Raw genomic sequence first — 19,584 nt, 5'->3', positions numbered from 1 at the left:
ACTCAATAATTGTGTTCTATAGTGAAAAACAACAATTTTATTCCTTTTTGAAAATGTCCGGTCCAGGGTCAAACAAGAGTGATATTTGTATCTGGGTATATAATTATGCCTTTATGAATGACATACTAATAATCTTTCCCCCTCTCTCCATGTGTTGTGTAAGATCAAGAAAACCCATTAGCAAGCCATGCTAATACAGAATCAGGAATCTATAAAAACTAAAATTACAAAAATCAATCCAAACAAGTACGCTTCAGTCATTGTCAAATATTGTCTAACATACTACATAACTATAAAAGCTATCGTTTTTAGCTAAAGTTTATTAGTATTTAATACAATTCCAGAAGTACACTATTAACATAACAAATCACCATGAATTTTTCTTTTACCACAAACTGACTCTACAACCAGCCTAGCTTATTCTTTCTGCGTTTATTAGGACACCAAAATCACAAAGTGCTACATTTTTTGTTGCAGTTATTCAATGTAGAACTATTAAAAGCCCCTTATTTCACCATATTTCCAACAGTCTGGAGGTTTCATCTGTGCTTCAGAGACAGAATCTAAACAGTTAGTGCCCAATAATCAAGAAGAAATTTCAACACAAAGTGACTGAGTGATGAAGCTGGCTAGGAATCTTGTTTGAAAGAATATATAAAAACTGTAGAACTAACATTTCTGTAGTTTTTGTTTATTAATAGTACCTTGAAGCAGGAACATCAAAGAGAAGAAGATACAAAGACTAGGCAGGACGTATCACTAGGATAAAAGAAAACCTAACAGATCAGCAAATTTCGTCTCTTACCACGTTTTTGTTCTAGCTGACAAGAAGAATTCATGACCTGTTGGATTTTTCCTCATCCAGTACTCAGACACTTACCATTTCAACTTCACATCCTGAAAGACTAGCTAAGTGGATAGATTCCAAAATAAATCATTTGGCTGTTGCTAGCTTGGCCCATGAGTTTGTTCTGAAGAACAATATACTCGATTCCTGCAGAACTGGAACACAGCTAAGAATGTGGTAATCACTGTATTTAGGATAGCCCAAACAAAGTCAGACCCAACATTCTGGGCTTCCAAATAGCCGTGATCAGATAGGGAATTAAAAACAGGAGCACTGAAAAACATCCGTTTGAATTATTCGCCACAATTTCGCCAAACTTTCTGCATTACTGTATAAGAATTTGTTTAGAGCCAGGCTTGCCAACGGTAAGTCATGTGCCTCATGTGAAATAATACTCTTCCTTATTGAAAAAAAACTCCACCCTTATAGTTTTCTTAGAATCACTGCCCTCTTTTTCAGTAAAGACATGACTGCTAGCAAACTTACATTGTGTTAATAAACAATGACAGCATGCAATTATGCTTGTACAGTTGCTACGCTAAGAGGGAACCAGACATGCAGGCGCTACCATGATACAATAATAATGCTTTACAGCATACCAATGGCAGCAGCAGTGGGGTTGCAGCATACACAGGAATTGGGAGCTATCTCCGGCCTAATCTCTAACATGACAGTAGTTACAAACACCAGAGTCTTCCATACAACTGCTTCCACTGCTGCTGGTGAATCTCTGCTACAAAGTTTGCTAGTTTAGGCAAACTTCCCACTTTCCAAGGCACTTCAAGCAAATACTGTTATTTCAAAGCAGCCTCCTGAAAAGTCTCTTGCCAAGGACCAGATCACCTTTCCTACACTTTCTGACCTCCATCAAATCGTTACAGCTAATACTATCGCCTTTCCTATTTACAAATTCTCAGCTCTGCAAGCCGGAATGCTTCAGCATTGCTATCAGTTCCCGTGCGCAGCAAGCCTCTTCAGTATGAAGTTTTTTGAGTGCTCTCCAGATTGATAGGAACTCTAGCTTGCTTATGCTTAAAGAGGTTTGACAATTTCTAACAGCCTGACAATTTCTAACAGCCACTTAAATTTTGATGTCCCATGGAAGCCCCCCAGCCTATTTTTGAAGCATCTGTTTCTAAAATTTCTGGAGTTATAAGTGCCAAGAAGAAGTGAGGCCTTATTAACATCAGATTGGCTCTCTACCACACTAGGACTTGCCAAGTGCTTTCTGACGAAGCTACAGGATAACATTATGGACTTCCTTGCTTCTAAGACATCCCTGAAGCCTCCAACTGTGGCCAGGAGAAAAGCCTATGAGAGGATCAAAGACCTCACTCATGATTTCTGGGCGTATAACAGCATCACAACTTACTGAAAGAAAAAGTTCAGAGACTACCACCTGAACAGCATTGTCCTAGAAGTTTTTATCCTTTCCCAATATGAAGTTAAACCACTTCCTCTGTTTATACTTAGTTGGAGGCATATATCATTTTAAGACTGCTTTATCTATAGGGGCTCCTGATATTATTTATGTTTGTAACTTAAAGGATGTGTTCTACCACCAAAACGCTGATTTGATCAGCAGGATGAGCGAGACCAGTTCCTGCATCTAGGACAGCATAAGTTTACCCCTACTCTTGTGTTCTCTGTAGAGCTAAAAACAACAACTTGAGCGCGTCTCCTGAATCACTTTTCAGTTCCAGTCTCCCAGGAGAGGGTGAGGCACACAAGCCATGGAGTTCTAGAAGCAGCACCAAATTATTGCCCTGGTTAGGGTCTAAGGATCAGGTCCTACATCTGCCATATGCTTCTTGTATGCATCCTCAGGGGGATTGACTCATCACTTTGTACTTCAGCTCTCCCTCTTTAAAACAGAATTTATCACTTCTTTTTCTCTTCCTTTGCCTGTTCTGAGTACAGTCAATAAGCTCTTGAAAGCAGGTGACTGTTCATAAGGAAATTCACTTTTTTAATTCCCTAACAATAAGTAAACAAACCTTACAGCACATCATCATTTTTCTTCCGTAAGAATAAGCTATTCTCCCCTACTCATCTTTGACATGGTTACAAATCCAGTGAAACGTGCTTGGTAAGAGCAAAACATTCAGGCCAACACCTGCTATAACAAATGCTTTGAGTTCCAGGGGAAAAGGATATTCAATTTACTAACGGCCTGCTAAATCAGGTTTGTAACGACATAATGCCTTTCTTAAAATTTTTGTTCTCTCCATCTGACCACTACTCCCTCAAATTCCATTACTACTTCATCATGTTTTCCATCTGTCCTGAGAAAGGACATCCTTCCTGAAGAGCAGAGCAAAACTGCAAGGTCTTTAGAAATTGAACTAATATTAGGAACATTTTTTCTGGTTATTATTTTATTCTGTCTCTAAAGCTCAAATATTGAGGATTAAAGTCAATTAGTATTTGACAAGTTCTTTTTTTTTTAGTATTATTTCTCCAAACAAAATGCACCAGCTTATGTGGAGATTAGAGTTCAGATGATAGTTACTAAGTTATTTGGCTAAATTACGCATACTTGAAGAAAAGTACTAATGTACAGAGCAGCCCTGTAAGCCCTCAAGATCACCATTAGTCGTTACTGTAATGTGAGGCCTTTCTTCATGCATCTCTGCTCATGGCAAAATTAACTCACATATAGCAGAAACAGCCATTCACGTTGTGAAGTGTGTCACTCACAAAACATAAGTTGTTCTGAAAAAGCCAAAATCTAAGTTACGAGAAACAAAAGAAATAATAGTCAATGTAATAAAATTATCTCCTCTATAAATTAGTTCAGTGCTTTCCAATCATCCATTCTGGCTGAATTATTAGCATTTCCTAAAAAGAGATCTATTAGCAAACCCAAAATTTATATTCTGTCCTCATTCTAAACAAAAAGGGGTAATTACATTTAGGGAATATTTAAATCCAGGTGTTAGATGAAAAAAATCAAAATGTAATTATTTTTTGCCACCTGTTCCCTGTACATTTAACAGGAATTTCATAAATAGTTTGAAGGCACAACTCTGTGGTTCTGCTTTGAACTCCTATATGATGCCACTAGCTATTTTCTTAAAAATCCAGATCAGAATAACTATGTAATATTAAGTAATAGGCAAATGTTCATGGTTTTTAGCAGAGGGTTATTAAATTCTTGTGGGGATACTTGTCACTTTAACTATAAGGTGTTAAAAAGGCTTACTTGCCAAAGTACACAAAAGTAGCCAAAGACTTTATCTCCCAGAGATGACCATAAACACTGCAGAGTTTTGTCGTAGCCAAACCACTCACTCTCCTGTAGAAAATAAATAGCTGGAAGCTTTCAATATTGCTATAATTCAAATAACCCATCAGGATTTGAGGCCATTTGAAACAGGAATCAGATCCACTACAGAATGAGAGAAAAAGGGGAGTGGAGGGTGCAGGGTGTCTTACATGACATCTTTACTCTTAGGCACACTAAAAATATTTTAATTAGATGTGTAAGAGATTAGTTTGACACTGAAATATACCATTGATTAAAACCTAAACCTTTGACTTTTTCCAGCAATATACTAAAACCAGAGACAAACCTTCTGCATGCTGTAACACAAGAAAGACAGACTCCTCGGAGATGATGTACTTGTGCAGACACACCATGTTGGGCACACAGCGGGGAATGATGGTCGTTCTGCTCCTGCTGTACTCACTACTTTTCCTTAGACCCTGACAGAGAACAAAAAGGTCAGTTGTACCCTCAGTTGCCTTTGGAGCCTGCTGTGCTCTGTGTTTATCAACCAAACTAATCTATCCGAGTTACTCTGGGCTTCAGAGAAACCACTCATCTGCTGCTCTATGCCCCTCGGTCCCCCGAGGCTGCGCTGATGGCATCTGGCACATTTCCAGAGAACAGAAGATGGCACAAAGCTGCCATTAAAATCAATTACATGGGTCAATGTTTTTATTAGAATCTCTCTCAAACTAAGTCATCAGGATGACACTCAGTTATTTCCCTGTGACCTTTTTTTTTTTTTTTAAAGATTTTATTTTTTTGTGTGACCAAAAGACACTGTTAAAATTCAATCCAAGTTCTGAAGACAAAAGAACACTTTAGCTTTACAGGTAATCCTTAGATTTTCAATGTATTTTAGTAAAAACAACAACAACCACAACAAAAAGGAAGGGAACGAATTAGTCTCCTTGAGAGGTAATGATTTTTAGGAGGTAGCACAGAGAGGAAGTTGCCAGGAGTGAAAAAATTGATGTGGGAGGGAGCAAGGAAGGGGAGAGAGAAAGAGGAAAAAAATGTATGTCAATAGTGTGACCTATTACATTATTGATAAACATAAGCAGTTAAATGGGAAATTCAATGTTACCCTATCTGCCAGTAGATAAAGTGAGGTTCTAACATACAATAGTCACAAATAATTCCTTCTGAGGAACAAACAGTTTTTCTGTACTCTGCGTAAGGCAAACGATTCCAAAGGCCAGATGCACAAAGTTAAAGCAGAGTTTTCAGTCAGACGTAAAGCAAAGTTACAAAACGTTAACCACCAATTATAGCTCCTTGTTTGGGATATAGCTTTTAAGCCCTTCCTCCCATCAGCAGAGTATTTCTTGTCAATGTGAGCCTGAACTAATGGCCGCAACAAGACTCAGACTAACCTAATTCCCAGTACCGAGAATGTTGGGATCTTGGTCTAGCACTTTTTGAAATAGAAAAGGGTAATCTGAAAAATTTTAGTCCCGAGAATTAACCATTTGTTAATGCAAAAGCTAGTAACATTAACCTCAGATTTGACAGCCTATTAATGTAAAAACATTGAAAAGCCATTTTGGATAAGACTGCTGGTCCATTTCACCCAGAATCCACTTTGGCCAGTAGCTAAGGGAAGCCCAAATTGCATAGTGAAGAGTTGTGGAATCACTTGGGCTAAAGAGGAATTTTCAGCTTAACTTTCTTACTTAGCAACCAGTGTACGCCCTAAGCCACCCAAATCTTTTAAGAAACACATCATAACTGCTTCTTCACTAGAGCCTGCTAAGGTATTGGCCTCAATAACTTGTGTCAGCTCAAGCAATTCAACCTGCATATAAGCAGAATAGGGAAGTTACACAGAGAAAAGAATGGAAAGCAATACAATAAAAAAGAAAAATAAAAGAAAAGAAGAAAAAAAAAGAATTCCAGCGCATTTAAGAGGGGTATATGTATTAACGCAGCAACACACTACAAAGAGATAACTCTATGCGTTAGATGTAAGGTGTTCTTTGGATGGTGCAAATTAGCAGGCCAAACTGTTTAGAGATGTAATAAAAGATTTTACTCACCTTCAGTATAAAAGTCTGTTGTGTCCTCGTGTCCATTACAAGCAAAACCTAAGCAAAACACATTTAGCAAAATATTTAAGATTCACATACGTTAACAAAGCATGATCTAATGCTGAATATTCTTACAAAGAAAGTGATATAAGTCATGATTCAAAAAATTAAAGCTCTGTAGCATATTAGTAATACATTTGTTAACCACTTTTTTTAGGAAAGAAATATGGCTGAGGTTATAGATCCCTATAGGCGTACTTCTCTAGTATCAGAATGTCATCTAATTCCCAGCTAACTAGAAAAATGAAACCTAATTGAATTTAAAAAAAAAAAAAAACTTTATAATTGCAGCTCTAATTCAGTAGAACCCAAATTATAGAAACGTGATGGTAACAGCACAAAGAAGCATGAAAAGTAACCTTCAACACAGCGTTATCCTCCTGTACCACTTCACTGTAATTCTATTTGTTTTTGAACTCACTGTACACATTCCAGTACATATTTTTCCCCATCAGGCTTCCTATGCATCAAATTCATTGCCTACCAGTGGGTTACAGGTGGTTTTTATGTTTTTTCGGAGTGGCCATAATAGCTCCTTTCCAGGAAGATAATCTGAAAACTAGCCCCACACACACCCTGGTTATGAAAATATGTTTTACCAACTGTACAGTCACTGCTGTCTCATTCGCCAGCTGCCCTTTTTGTTTTGCAGCATCCATAAGCCACAACAGAAATGGCTGCAAGGAAGTCCAGCTGTAAACTATTTAAGGTAAAGAAAAAAAAAAACACTGCAGAAAGGGCAACACCTGCAGTTGAAGAGATCATCTCTGTGAGAGAGTGCATTACCTCTACTGAAAGCGCTTACTTTAAGCGCAGCACAGTGATGACAGGAGTACTAATAAATCTTTTGCCTCTTAGCAAGCTCTGTTGATTTAGGTGGTGGAAACAAGACAAACCGTGTGTGTGCGTGTGTGTGCGCGCGTGTACACCTATAGATACACCACTTGGGAACCTACATCTTTAGGGAGCCGGAACTCTGCCGCTCTCTGCCTTCGCATCAGGACCGACTTGCTTTCAAATTCCAAGCGCACAGATGCACACGACAGGCCCCAGCTGCAGGACAGCCACGTAAACAGCACATGCGCAAGACCAGCCCTCGTCTAGCAACAAGAACAAGGGTGTGCACCCCCTGTTTATTTATAACAGACACTGTACACTCCCGGTATAAATAGTCACACATATTTACACCAAAATATTTGGGCTGCAAAATCATGCACCCAAAGGGCTGCCAATGCCAGCCACGGGGGTTGGTTACCCACCTTTTGGCTGCACGGGTACAATGCAATGACTCAGCCTAGAGGACTAAGACAGCTAGCATCAAAAAAAGACTTATCCCAGAGGAACGACGTGCCAGTGGCAGAACGAAATTGGGTGCGTCAGGGAACAGCAGGACGACCCAGCTACACTCTCCCATATGGCTCCGCTCTGTGGGGCATCGATGCAACCATGCCCACTCTCCCTTAATGGGTGACATCTACCAGCTCAGCATGCTGAGCTGCTCTCCACAACAGGAACGCGGGGACAGCTACCAGGCACAGCGCCCATAGCAAGGCATGATGAAGACGTGCAGGTGGCCCGGCCAGGCGGGGAGGTCTCACTGCGGCGCTGTGCACACTTTCCCAAAGCAGTGGCTGCAGCCATGAGCTGCGCTCTTGGAGAGAGCCACGTTTACACCGTTGCTCTCATTCTCTGCCCACTATGCTCCTGAGCACCTCAAGCACGAGGAAGAACATTGTACTGATTTTTAATCATTTCTCTCTCTACTTACCACAAAGAGAGTACCACAGATCAAAAAAGAAAAAGTGACAACGCTGCTCCACCTCGAGGACTTCCTCTCTGCCTTTAGAGACAGACTTTTAAAGACTTTTTACAAACAGTGACAGTATCAAAGTCTTTCCAAGAAAGTCTGTAAGGATCTGTGACATTCAGGCAACCTAAAGAGGGTATCACCAGCAGCTCAACCCCCATTACACATACCCCATGCCTAGGGAACAAAATACTGAACATCAGTATTGAACACGATCCTTTGAGTATATTTTAAGATTTGCTTTTTATTAGAGCCGCAAATAATTCTAAAAGCTATTTTATATTTTCTAGGGAAAAATATCAACAGAAATCGCTGTTACTGAGATTTATTGACAAAGGAATGACATACAGTTTCCATCTCAAAGGGCACAATAAGGAAGGACAAATGTCCCTAGGCCACTGAGCTTCCCAAACAATACTTCAGGCCCCTTACATGGGGCTTCCAGAAACAACGGAAGCCAGCTGAATATATTATAACAGTAAAAATGGTTTTGCTACCAAAAGGTGTAAAGTTAAAAAAAATTAAAGAAAACCAAAAGGATTGGGGGGAAAAAAAAAAAAAGTCACCTTACAGGAGGTGTCAAAACAAGACAGACAGTAGTTAGGAAATGATGATTTGTTTACAGTCTCTTTCTTTCTTCTCTCCTAAGTTTGTTTATACCTAGACACTGTTCACATTGAGGCAATAAATACAAGAACATATGTGATTTTTTTTTAAATGTGCCCTTTGACTGTCAATATCTCCCAAACAGGTGTTGGCTAAATGATTATAAATTGGCCTCTGGATACACCTCTTCAACTGAGCCGTACAGGACTGGCGATAATATAATTAGACGCAAAAACATCAGGCTGGTGAATGCTTTCCATCTGTTTGGCAATAATGTTTAGTTAACAATAGTCTTTAAAAGAAGCACCTTCAACTTGAGTTCTTCAAGTTATTTATAGGGCCATTCTTAACACACCAGCACTCTTGCTAACAAGAGCTTTAGCCACTTGGAAATTATTAGCCATACGGCTGTATACAAAAAAGAATGGCTGCATTTAACATCTGTATCTCTCCAGATTTACAGGCATCAACCTATTTTAAAGTCATTTCTTAATGAACAGTTCCGTGGTCTGTACTAATATTATAGTTGCATGCACAAAGATCATAAGGAGCCAAACATTTTTTTAATACTAACAGTAGGCCAATCAGTAATGAAGCTGTCAGCATAAAGGACAGAATAATAGCTTCTTTAACCCTCAAACAGGATTTGTTCATTTGTAGAGTAGAAGACACCAATTTAAAAACTGCTCATGGGTTTGCTCACCTTTATAAAGGCAAAAATCTAATTTGGTACTAATTTGATACAATTGTCTTTCCAATAAAAGGCTCCTAAAGCCATCTTTTATTTCATGATAAAACAACTGCTATAACTAAAACTGTCATGAAATAATTACCTTTGATAGCATACCTTATTGCACAAATACAATTAATGTATTCCTCCCTTTCATTTTTCACACTTGCTTATCAGCACTGCATTAGCATATGGTGTAACAGAACAGATTTCTGAGTCTTCGCCCTATAGGAAGACATATAGAATGACTACCACTAAGCGGAATAAAGCAGACAACTGGTCCCCTTAGGGCTAGCTTCATCTGTTATACTACAGGATCAAAATGAAAGTTGCAGCTACAGTTGTGTAACAGTAATAACAACAGATAATAGTCCTGTGCCTTTGACGTTAACTACCTAGGTGGACTAACCAGTCTTCCTAACCAGCTTCTTTCTTCCCCCTTCCCATCAAGCGTCATACCTTTCCCCTATTTTCATCAATTTTCTCCCGCTTTCTCAATAGTGAAATCGGCATGCAGCTCTGAAGATAATCTACAGATCCATTTCATTTAAGGGGAAATTCTTTGCTGATTCAACACCTACCTTTCTGCAAGACTATTTATTTCACAAGGGGTCCAAGCAGCCTAGGGAGAGTCACAAAAGGAACTTTAGAAACACTCCTCGTGATACTCCTTTTGACCCAGGCAGACCAGATACATTGCCTGCATCCACTAAAACCAAAAGTCATTTCAACGGGAGGCATCTCGTATGCAAATTACAGAAAAGGTGGCTTAACCAGAACCGCCCAATTAAATACACAAACGAATAAATCACTAATCAGAAAACTTACATTTCAGGAAGGGATAAGACAAGGAAAGAGACTGCCACAAATATATTTGCTTGACTTAGTCTCACACATACACAGCAGATACAGGTGAGCTGCTCTTAGATACGTTAGCAAGCTGCTGCGGAAGTGCGTGTACATAACTCTGCCATTGGCCCAAATACCAACTTATTCTCCTCACCTCATACTTCATAGCCAAGTTCTGTGTAGTAGCACCATCCCAACAAGTCATTTCTGCTTGCACTCCTTTGCACTTCTCTCTCACTGCGAAAGGGAGGGCAGGCATGTTCTTCAGTAATTTGTTTTTGTAAGATTTCTCTGTAAAATGCAAAGTGGCAAACTTCCACCAGAATGACACAACCAAACCAAACAAAATTCCACATAACATTCCCTACTGCTTAACTGTATCCTCCTGCAGAGCAGATCACACAGAGCTGCTTCTATTAGACCAGCCTATTCCTGGCTTGTGTAAGCTGGTTGAACCTGTTTCTCTGATGACGACTACCGTGTAACTTGCAGAATTTAATACCTCATAACGATGAGCTGTCAAATGTAACATTCAGTATCCCATCTCAGAGGGGAGGGAGAAAAACGCACAGCAGGACATTCCTGGGCACTGACCAACTACACTGTGACACAAAAGGAGACAAGGCAAAATCCTATTTGCCCTCCTAACGTACAAACAGAGTCACGGTCTACATATCATGCTGGTGTTTTGTAACACTGTTGCTTACTCGTTGTTTCCCTTTCGTGTGCGTGTTGATGACAATCCCAAAGCGGCCAAGAACACTGACAGGCAAATAGCAGTTGCCACAAATATAATGTACATAAGTGTCTTCAGCAGCATAGACATCCCAGGGATATTTTATATAGCACCTGAGCTCTCAACACATCCCAAATCACGGGTGAACATAGCAACGCTGCATGGCAATGTCTCAGCAAAGTAGGGGATAGCAATAACCGTGTGGGATGAAAAAAAAGTCCTACTTTTTTTTTTTCTTTTCTTTTCAAGTCGAGGTTAATTCTCATGCTGACAGCAGCTACTTTAAAAATTAGCTTCTTAGATTTGATGTACAGTGTATTCAATAGCTTAGTGGAAAATAAATTAAATTCAATTCCATATAGTAGGTACAAATAATTGGAAAAAAATAAAATAAAACCTGACTGGTAAATAATCATAGTTTAGCTTTAAGAAAACAGTTAATTTTAGGATCCTTTAAATGCACAGAAATTAGCAAATGTTTCAGTATGCTAATTTTTTTAATTAAAAGATATTTCTGCAGCAAAAGCTCTTTCATATGCACTACTGATTCTTCATCAAACGTTAAGTTTCCAACTTAACACCAGTATAGCCGGTGGCAGCCTGAAGGTTTACCATCTGCTGCCACCCAAAGTCACGGTGGCCACCTTCAGAACATATGCATCAAAGCCCTGAGATAAGAGACTGAAGGAATACCGCAGAAGTCAGCATAAGGGGAATCACAGACCCAGAGGCAGGCAACACGCAAGTCACCAGGAAAAAAGAACATGGTGAACCATTAGTCACCCTACAGAGCACCCAATCAAGGTCACGGGGGACACTACAGGAAGAACTAAGAACTGCTCTAAATGCACTGCTCTCTGGCAGATGAATTTAATATAAATGCAATCCTCCAACGCACTGCAGTCATTTGCTTTCCCCAGTCCCCTTTTCTTTTCTGTTTTTATCCCCACCCACTATTTAATATTGCTGCTTTTCCAGACTCTGCACTTTCAGGACATGGCACAGGACATATCTGTGCTGTTTTATTTACCTGAGCAAGGTTTAACACTAATCAAAATAATACATCAAAACATGTTTGCTTACAAAAATGTAGCTTTAAGTTGACTAACACAGGTTAAAAAACAGCTCATGCTTAATCAAATAAAGTAGAACAGAATCTCTTCCTGCAGTACCAGATACCTGAAGGATTTTGAAGATATGCCACAGTTGCGATATTCCTTTTAAACCAGCTCCTTTTGTCATTAAATTGCTGCTCTATACTGAAAATACCTCATGTAATAATGTCACCAGTGGGTCATCTGTTGGTCCCTAACTCCTGATCAAATGCACTCTTATTACAGACTCAGAGATGCATCAGATGGTTATGTAGGATTGTTTCCTTGCGTTCATATCACCGGTTTTAAAGTCCTCTGTTACGGATCTCTGTTACAGGAACGAGAGAAGTTGCTCACCTGATCCCAGAACGGGTACTTGGGACTTCAAGACAACCGTAGCAGGGGCTTGCGCACGGCAGACTGCCAGCGCTCAGGCCACAGTTCTGGTGATGAGGCAGAAGCAGGCGTACAGTTCCCCCTGCTCTCCTCAGCTGTGCTGGCTGTCAACGCTACCAGGATTAAAAGATCTATTTAACACAGATTTATTCTTGTCAGTTTTCAGATTACACCATCCTGGTTCTCTCTCGTCTCCCTCTGTCGTTATAAAAAGAGATTACATTTGGCTAATATGCATGAAAAATGTGATTATTGCTTATCCTTCTACCTGTGCAATATGCATTATCTTCAGTTTGCAATTATTCCTCTTTTCAAACCATTATTCTGAGGAACCTACAGCTTGTGTACTCTATGACTTGCAATCATAGTGTACCTAACAGACAAACCCTGCAGCTTTAAACACCGCAGTACTAAGAAAACAGCATATATTCAGATTCATGGTTTTAAATACTTTTAGTTGGTCTGTAACAGAGAGGAAAGCCTACGTTCTTAGAGTAAGTTAAAAATCAGCCAAGAAATGACAAATATTAAGCTAGAAGGTGTATCTGGTAGGTTAGAGTAGAGAATACAGTTTACAATAAGAAATACCAGTCAGCATGACGTACAGAGTAATTGTTGGCATCAATTACGTACTAAGCAACTTAGTAACATTTAGGAAGACAAACATATCTGATTTTAGTTTAAAAGAAATTCTCTCTATAAACAATTTATTTCTGGAAGCCAGAATATATGCATATAGTTCAGCTTGCCCTGCAAGGTTCAATAATTTTATTTCTATTTCCTAAAGGAAAAGGCAAAATCTGCACTATTTTACTGTTTTAGGACTGTTTTATGTCAGATGGAACAAAACATTCACTGAAGTCGAATGAAATTTTAGTGAGAGAAAAAAAAATTTAGCTAGAGAAAGACTAGGGGTTACAAAATCAAAACACTCAAATATATCAGCGGGTATAAATGGACAAATGGTAAAAATTTAGGAAGACAGGCTGCAGGTGTTGGAGGGTGGAGGAGAAGGGAAAAGAACTCTTCCTATCTGGAAGACAGACTGGTTTTAAAGTCAAGCAAGCTTTGTCACTTGGGACTTCAGATCTTACCGTGGCTTAAAAATAATCCTGTAGCAGTATGAAAATGCAAGTAGTGACCCAAGGAATCATTTCTGTTGATGACTCTGTAGCTGACTTGATTTTGTAGGATTTAGGAAGTCACTTAAGAAATGAAAGGGTTATCAAAGCAGAAAAGAAATTCCCAGAAGTTTTGTTATTTGTATTAAAAGCTGCTATTACTATTCAATTTCAGCTTCTTAAACCATTTTTGCTGCTATTTTCCATCGTACTATGTTTGGATGAGGAAAAGTGGCTGGTCAGTTTAGTTCTTAATAACGTGCTCCGCTACTTTCTCTTTCTAATCATCTTAACGAAACAGCAAGGAATGTCTGAACTCAGTCGTGCTCTTCCTCACAGCTACCTTTTCTCCACATGTCTTATATATGTGCACAGCTGCTCATTCAAATCCATACCACGACCTAAAAAAGCCTGGCAGCACGGACCCGAGAGCCAGGCGAGAGGAAACATCAGCGAAGCTCAATTCAATTGCACAACCACAATGCTCTTGAAGCTCTCCACAAAATAAAATGCCAGATATTTACATTTCTGACAAACGCTAACAGGACATAGCTACAGCAATACTAAACGTTCACGCACAACGCCCATACTTTCATTAGAAAAAGCCCATCTCTCCTACCCTCTGATTGAACTCCATTAAAACTAACCACAACCCGTGTGAATCCAGTGACAGGGCTGCAGATTATGCATGTGAACTCCACAGAGATTCCTCACACTTGCGCTTTTTTGCACTTTTGCTCATCAAGTAGACAAGTACTAATCACACTTTTTAAATAATTAATAATGCTGATTTGGGTGTTACGCACAGTTCTCAGGCCAATTCATCACAACGTATTAACATCAGAGTTACGACTTGCCACGATAGCACAACAGCCACAAAAAGTAACCTTGTAATAAAGACCAACAAAATGGCTTCCAGTTCTTCACAAGAAAGTCATTTACTTCTAGAATCCTCCTCAGAAATGCCCGAAACAATTTTAGCAAGGCCCTGATGAGACTATTTTATTTTGTACTGTTTCAGGTCGTACAATAAAGCTTAACAAACAGCGTACTGAACAACAAGCTCCGATGTGCCGACATCTGCGGAAGAGCCTGCTCACAGTCACACCAGCGCCACTACAGACAATGCGGCCTGATGGGGGACCAGGGGAGGGGATAGAAAAGACATAAAAGGCCATCACTGGTTACAGAGGCATAGTTCTTACCTAATGTACTCTGCTTTCAAGACGAACCTTTAAATTGAATGAATCTAAATAACAGAGGGTTCTAAAGAACAAGAAACTGGGTTTGAAACAGCATTGCTAAGGTATCCAGCAGCACTGTAACAAAGTGGTTTCTTCAGGGGCCGGTTGTAGCTTCAAAGGAAAGATTTGCCTTGGGCAGAAACTCAGTGTAGAACCCGCAACCCTGATTTTTAATTAGGCAAATTCTGAAAGCAAAAATCTTTGCTATTCCAAAAAGAAGTTTTTTTACTTTAAGGCCCATGACCTGATCAAACAATTGATCATTCCTGGCTGGTGATAATAGCTAAAATATTTAGATATTAGCCCATTTTCAGTGTGGTACCTCTGATAACGTTTACAAGAAGTGTACTTGCCTACCAGCAATGGCTTAGAGCCCACAGCACTCACAGGAGAAAAGCCACATTTTTAATTAGATTAAACCTCTGTTTTCAGAAACCTACTCGCAGAGAGACTCTTCCCATAACAAACACACAAAATACCTGCAAACACCATCTAGTTAACCTCTGGCACAATGAAGTGAGCAAACACAGCAGCAGCAGAATTTAAGAAACCTGGTTTCCTCTAGCAAAACGTAGGTCCTCTCGGGTCTATTAAAATAGCTGGATTTATACTACAGCTTTTTTTTTTTTTTTTTTTTTTATGAGAACAGAGGCAGAAGGGTGAGAGGAAAGGCATTGATATGGGCTCTCTTCTATACATTTTCACAACGTTTTAGGAATTTTATAATACTAAGTTCTCCAATTGTCTCAAGTTCATCAGAAAAGGGTCAACGCAGCAGAAATTATTCAGGTGACAAAAAAGACGGAAAGGCAGACAGAGAGGGAAAGATGGCACATCTGCATAAACCAGGCTAAAATCAAATGTCCAATAATGTTGCTTAGCCTAAAACAGCTTGAAAAAGCCAGAGTTTCAGGAAGCAACAAGCATTTTATCCGTGAAAAGGAAGCCCATTCAAACTACTTCAAGTAGCTTCAAAAGAAGAACAAAGACTGACATTACTCTAAGGGAAGGCACTGAAGCCTTCAGCCTTTCATGGAGTGAGGGTTAACGGTTGCTTTTCTCAAGTCAGCACTGTTAGAGGCAGGCACCTCTCTGGGCCTCCAGCAGCAGCGGGACAACAAGTCGGCAAACCAACCGCCACCACCATTTTTAATTAAGCTTACTGAGATCCATCATCTTGCACAGAGTTAGGCAGGAAGGCAGTGAAAACGCCAGTGGTTCATTCCTGTCCACATCCCTATTTTCTGATGAAAATGAAGAAGCTACCTCGGGGTTAGAAGAAGAGAAGAGTATTTTCAGGCAAAATTCTGTGTGATACAGCATCAGTTAAAGACTTGTGCCCAAAAGCATTGCATCTTCAGCCCTAGCCCTGGAAATCAGAATCCACTTCCAAGAACACACTACGTCATGCACTTGGCTCCAGTCAGGGTCCTTGCTTTAGAAACCTACACGTCTATTTGGATTTCTCCGTGATTTGAGCCCTAGGGTATATGCAAGTGCAGAAGGAGGCAAAAAGCAGTGATGGTGAGGAAGGAAGCGAGACAGCGTTTTAAACTAAAGGGAGAGGCATTGTCTCTGGCACACAGATACCCACACACGCTTTTGCTTCATATGCATATGCATTTTGTGTACATATTATAAAACCACATAAAACATGCTCAGACCATTGTGGCTTATAGCAACTGAGATCAGCTTTCCATTTGCCTCACAACATTATGAACACTTAAAAACACATGATAAAAGAGAGCACTCTCACAGTAAGATTAAACACATAATAAGGAGTCTGGAATCAGGTACGCAGAGTACAAAGACACCTGAAAGAATATTGCTCCTTTTTCATACAATAATTAAACATTAACTCTGACCCCTAGGATATTGTTTACACATGAGCATACCAGCTGTCCGCATAGGACTATTCTCTCTGAACACTCCTCATACACATACCTCCAACACAAAGACCTTGTTTTTCTCTCATCAGCAGAATCCTGATTCTTCCCAGCTCTGCTTCAAAGCCCTAGATACATTCTGCCAGCATCTGGGACACTTGCTAGAACTGTACTTACAGAGATCTAGGAGATCTGATAACTCCACGGACTCCAAAAGCTTCACTCTGATCAAGCAGCTTCTCCAGTTGCTGCTCATTACTTTTATACAAAAATGGAATATACCAGAATCGGTCTTTCTTTGTTCATTTGCAACACTTCTGTAGCCTCGCATCTCAGACCAATTCACAAAGTCCATGCCTACTGCAGCCATCTAGTTAGCGGCTACTAATCCAGCACATAGGCGTTCTTTCAATCCTAGCTCTTTGATAAACATACAGAGGAAACACTGGCTAAGTTCCATACCTCCAACAGAGGAAAGCAGATACAATGAATATAAAGTCAGAGCTGAGAAATCTCTGTGCGCTACGAAAACCACCATAATAGTTAACATGCACAGCCTTCTGAGAAGTTATCAACTTATGCACATAATTCCAAAAAAAAAAAAAAAAAAAAAAAAAAAGCTGGCAAAGTAAAACAAAAGCAGCCCCACAGCGAGGTTCAGCCTAACAAAAAAAGAAAAGGAGAAATACAGAGCTAAGAGACCAGCTACAGTTTTTCTGAGGTAAGCTACACGGGAGTCAGCTGACCTGCCATCGACTGCTCAGGCCAAGGACTACACGAGGAACTGTCAAAAGGCACAAGGGGAATGGCATGGCAAAAGCGGAATGAGCCTTTACAGTGTGCATAAGCCACTGCCACATGGCAGAATAATGTATTGTCTTAAAGTTATTTGGTAAGGTGATAACTAATCAGCATTACCAAATCATTGCAACAATTCTGGTCTCTTAATTAGGCTTGCAAAAAATCCGTATGGTCCTTTACTGTTTACAGAGGGATATTACCCTGGGACTTTGGTAAACATTATTTGCATGAGTCAAAAATAAGCTTGCCTTTACTGCTGGATCTCTGTCTTGCCTGCAGATTTCAATCAAGGAGAACAAATAGCTCCCCCTCCCCCATTTCAAGTGATAGTTCAAAAGTAGGAATTTTTACCCCTCTGCCTTTCAAATATCCACCAGTTTATTCAAGTGAAAACACCTCAGCTCGTCCTTACCCCAGCACTATAACCACGACTTCATTTTCAAAAAACAGGCCTCATCATATTGAATGCCACCAAACATGTACCTTATCCTTTAGCTCAAATATATTTTGCATGACCTTACATGAATTGCTTAGATAAAAGCCTTTTTTCTTCTACTTTTGTTATTTTAAAGTGCAGATGCATTTGAGTCATTTTCCCCTTTTGTTTCATATCCTTAAGATCCACAGCTTCAAAGACAAAATGTCAGCATGCAGTCGATTTATGACTGAACTCTTGAAGAGACACTGAAGAATTACCTTGTCAATCACCCCAAGGACTCTGAAGGCCTTCAGTTCCTCGGCGGGGCTCCTTAGGTTCCAAGAGGGCCTTGAACTTAGTGATCCTGGAGGCTAATGGAAGATATCAAAGATTACACATCAATCAGGGTGGTACTTGAAGGAAGACTGCCTGCTGAAGCAAATGCCAGGCCGAAGGAAACTAAATTTATCATAAATCAGAGAGAGTGAAGATGAAAGGAGAAGTTTTCTGTTTGTCCTTAGTGGAAGAAAAAAAGCAACTTGCAAGTAAATAAAATCAAGATAATACTGAAAAAAAAATTTAAGAAAAAATAATTAGTTTATACACTTTCTATACTTAACGGAACTTTGCAATCAATTGCTGAATTCTCATCCCATCCCAATAATCAATCAAAGACTTATACGTATTCTGGATACAAAATAATCCAGAGATCACTGAAGAGGAAAAAACAAATTAGAACCTTTTTAAGTTAGAAGAACAGAAAATAGAGAATTATAAACAGGGCTGTCTTGTTCTCTAGTGAGCTCTACGAAATCCTTTCAATAACAAGGTGCGCAACACAAACGATTCTCAAAACTGCCTCAGAAAAAGACAGCAATACCTTATCAGTCTAGAAATTAACACCGTAGCAAGAGAATTTACAGGTGTTGACTATTCAAGTAGTTAATGCACATGAATTTTTGTCCATGCTACGTTTTGTAATTTCTCAGGATAAACTCAAAGCTTGCATGTCAGAGGAGAGAACAACGTTTCAACTGGAAGTCTTCTAGGACAAAGATCTACCTCTTAAGCGTCATATATAACTCTGGCACTTTACCAAACATTTTCCTAAGTTTTCAGCTGCAAACTGAGAGAATTCTTCAGATCCTCCTTCAAAATTTCAGCATGCAGCTTCTACTGGAACCACAGACCTGAATCTCTTCCTCACAAATATGATAACTTCATTTGCAAAGCTGCTGAATGCCAAACTCTTTTTTTAAACATAACCCAGCCTCCCCACACCCACTTCTATTTCACAGAGGTAAAGAAGATGAAGGCGAAACTCCTCAACTCTTACGCTTCTGAAAAGCAAAAAGCTGGTTATCTGATTTATCAGCGTCCTGAGACAATACTTAAAAAATATCACACAAAGAAAAATTGCGGGCAAGCAATTATGCTTGGGATGAAATGCTTAAGCATCAGGAAGAAACAAGAAATTTTCCCTTATGATCAGAAATTCTCAGAAAAAAACTGAAAATCCTGAAGTAGGTATTCCATTTGCTCCTCCCTCCCCTCCAACATCTTTACAGAGCACCTTCGTGAAACGCTCCCCACTCCTGGTCTCACTCCATGCTGCCAGTCCACCATCTTCTCTTCCTCCAAATTCTTTCTCAAAATCAATTTTTGTTTTAGCATTGCTAGCAAAGTTC

At 39.6% G+C, this 19,584-nt stretch overlaps 1 protein-coding gene across 9 annotated transcripts in view; it reads right to left on the bottom strand.

Moving 5' to 3' along the window:
* The window catches only part of RPS6KC1 (ribosomal protein S6 kinase C1), an 87,839-nt gene that overhangs the window by 23,635 nt on the left and 44,620 nt on the right, over nucleotides 1-19,584 (bottom strand). For all 9 annotated transcript variants that reach the window (XR_011140423.1, XR_011140424.1, XM_068939813.1 and 6 more), the window contains 3 exons: nucleotides 18,175-18,267; nucleotides 6,158-6,205; nucleotides 4,423-4,555 (listed from right to left, as the gene is read on the bottom strand). Coding sequence is in view for 7 of the 9 variants with exons in the window: in XM_068939813.1 (XP_068795914.1) it covers nucleotides 4,423-4,555; nucleotides 6,158-6,205; nucleotides 18,175-18,267 (274 nt within the window). In the remaining 2 variants the exon portion in view is untranslated. The remainder of the gene's footprint in view (nucleotides 1-4,422; nucleotides 4,556-6,157; nucleotides 6,206-18,174; nucleotides 18,268-19,584) is intronic.

This window comes from Struthio camelus, chromosome 3 (genome assembly GCF_040807025.1).
Source record: "Struthio camelus isolate bStrCam1 chromosome 3, bStrCam1.hap1, whole genome shotgun sequence".
NCBI lineage: Eukaryota > Metazoa > Chordata > Aves > Struthioniformes > Struthionidae > Struthio > Struthio camelus.
Note: the sequence above shows the minus strand (reverse complement) of the source record. Positions and strands in the feature narration are given on the sequence as shown.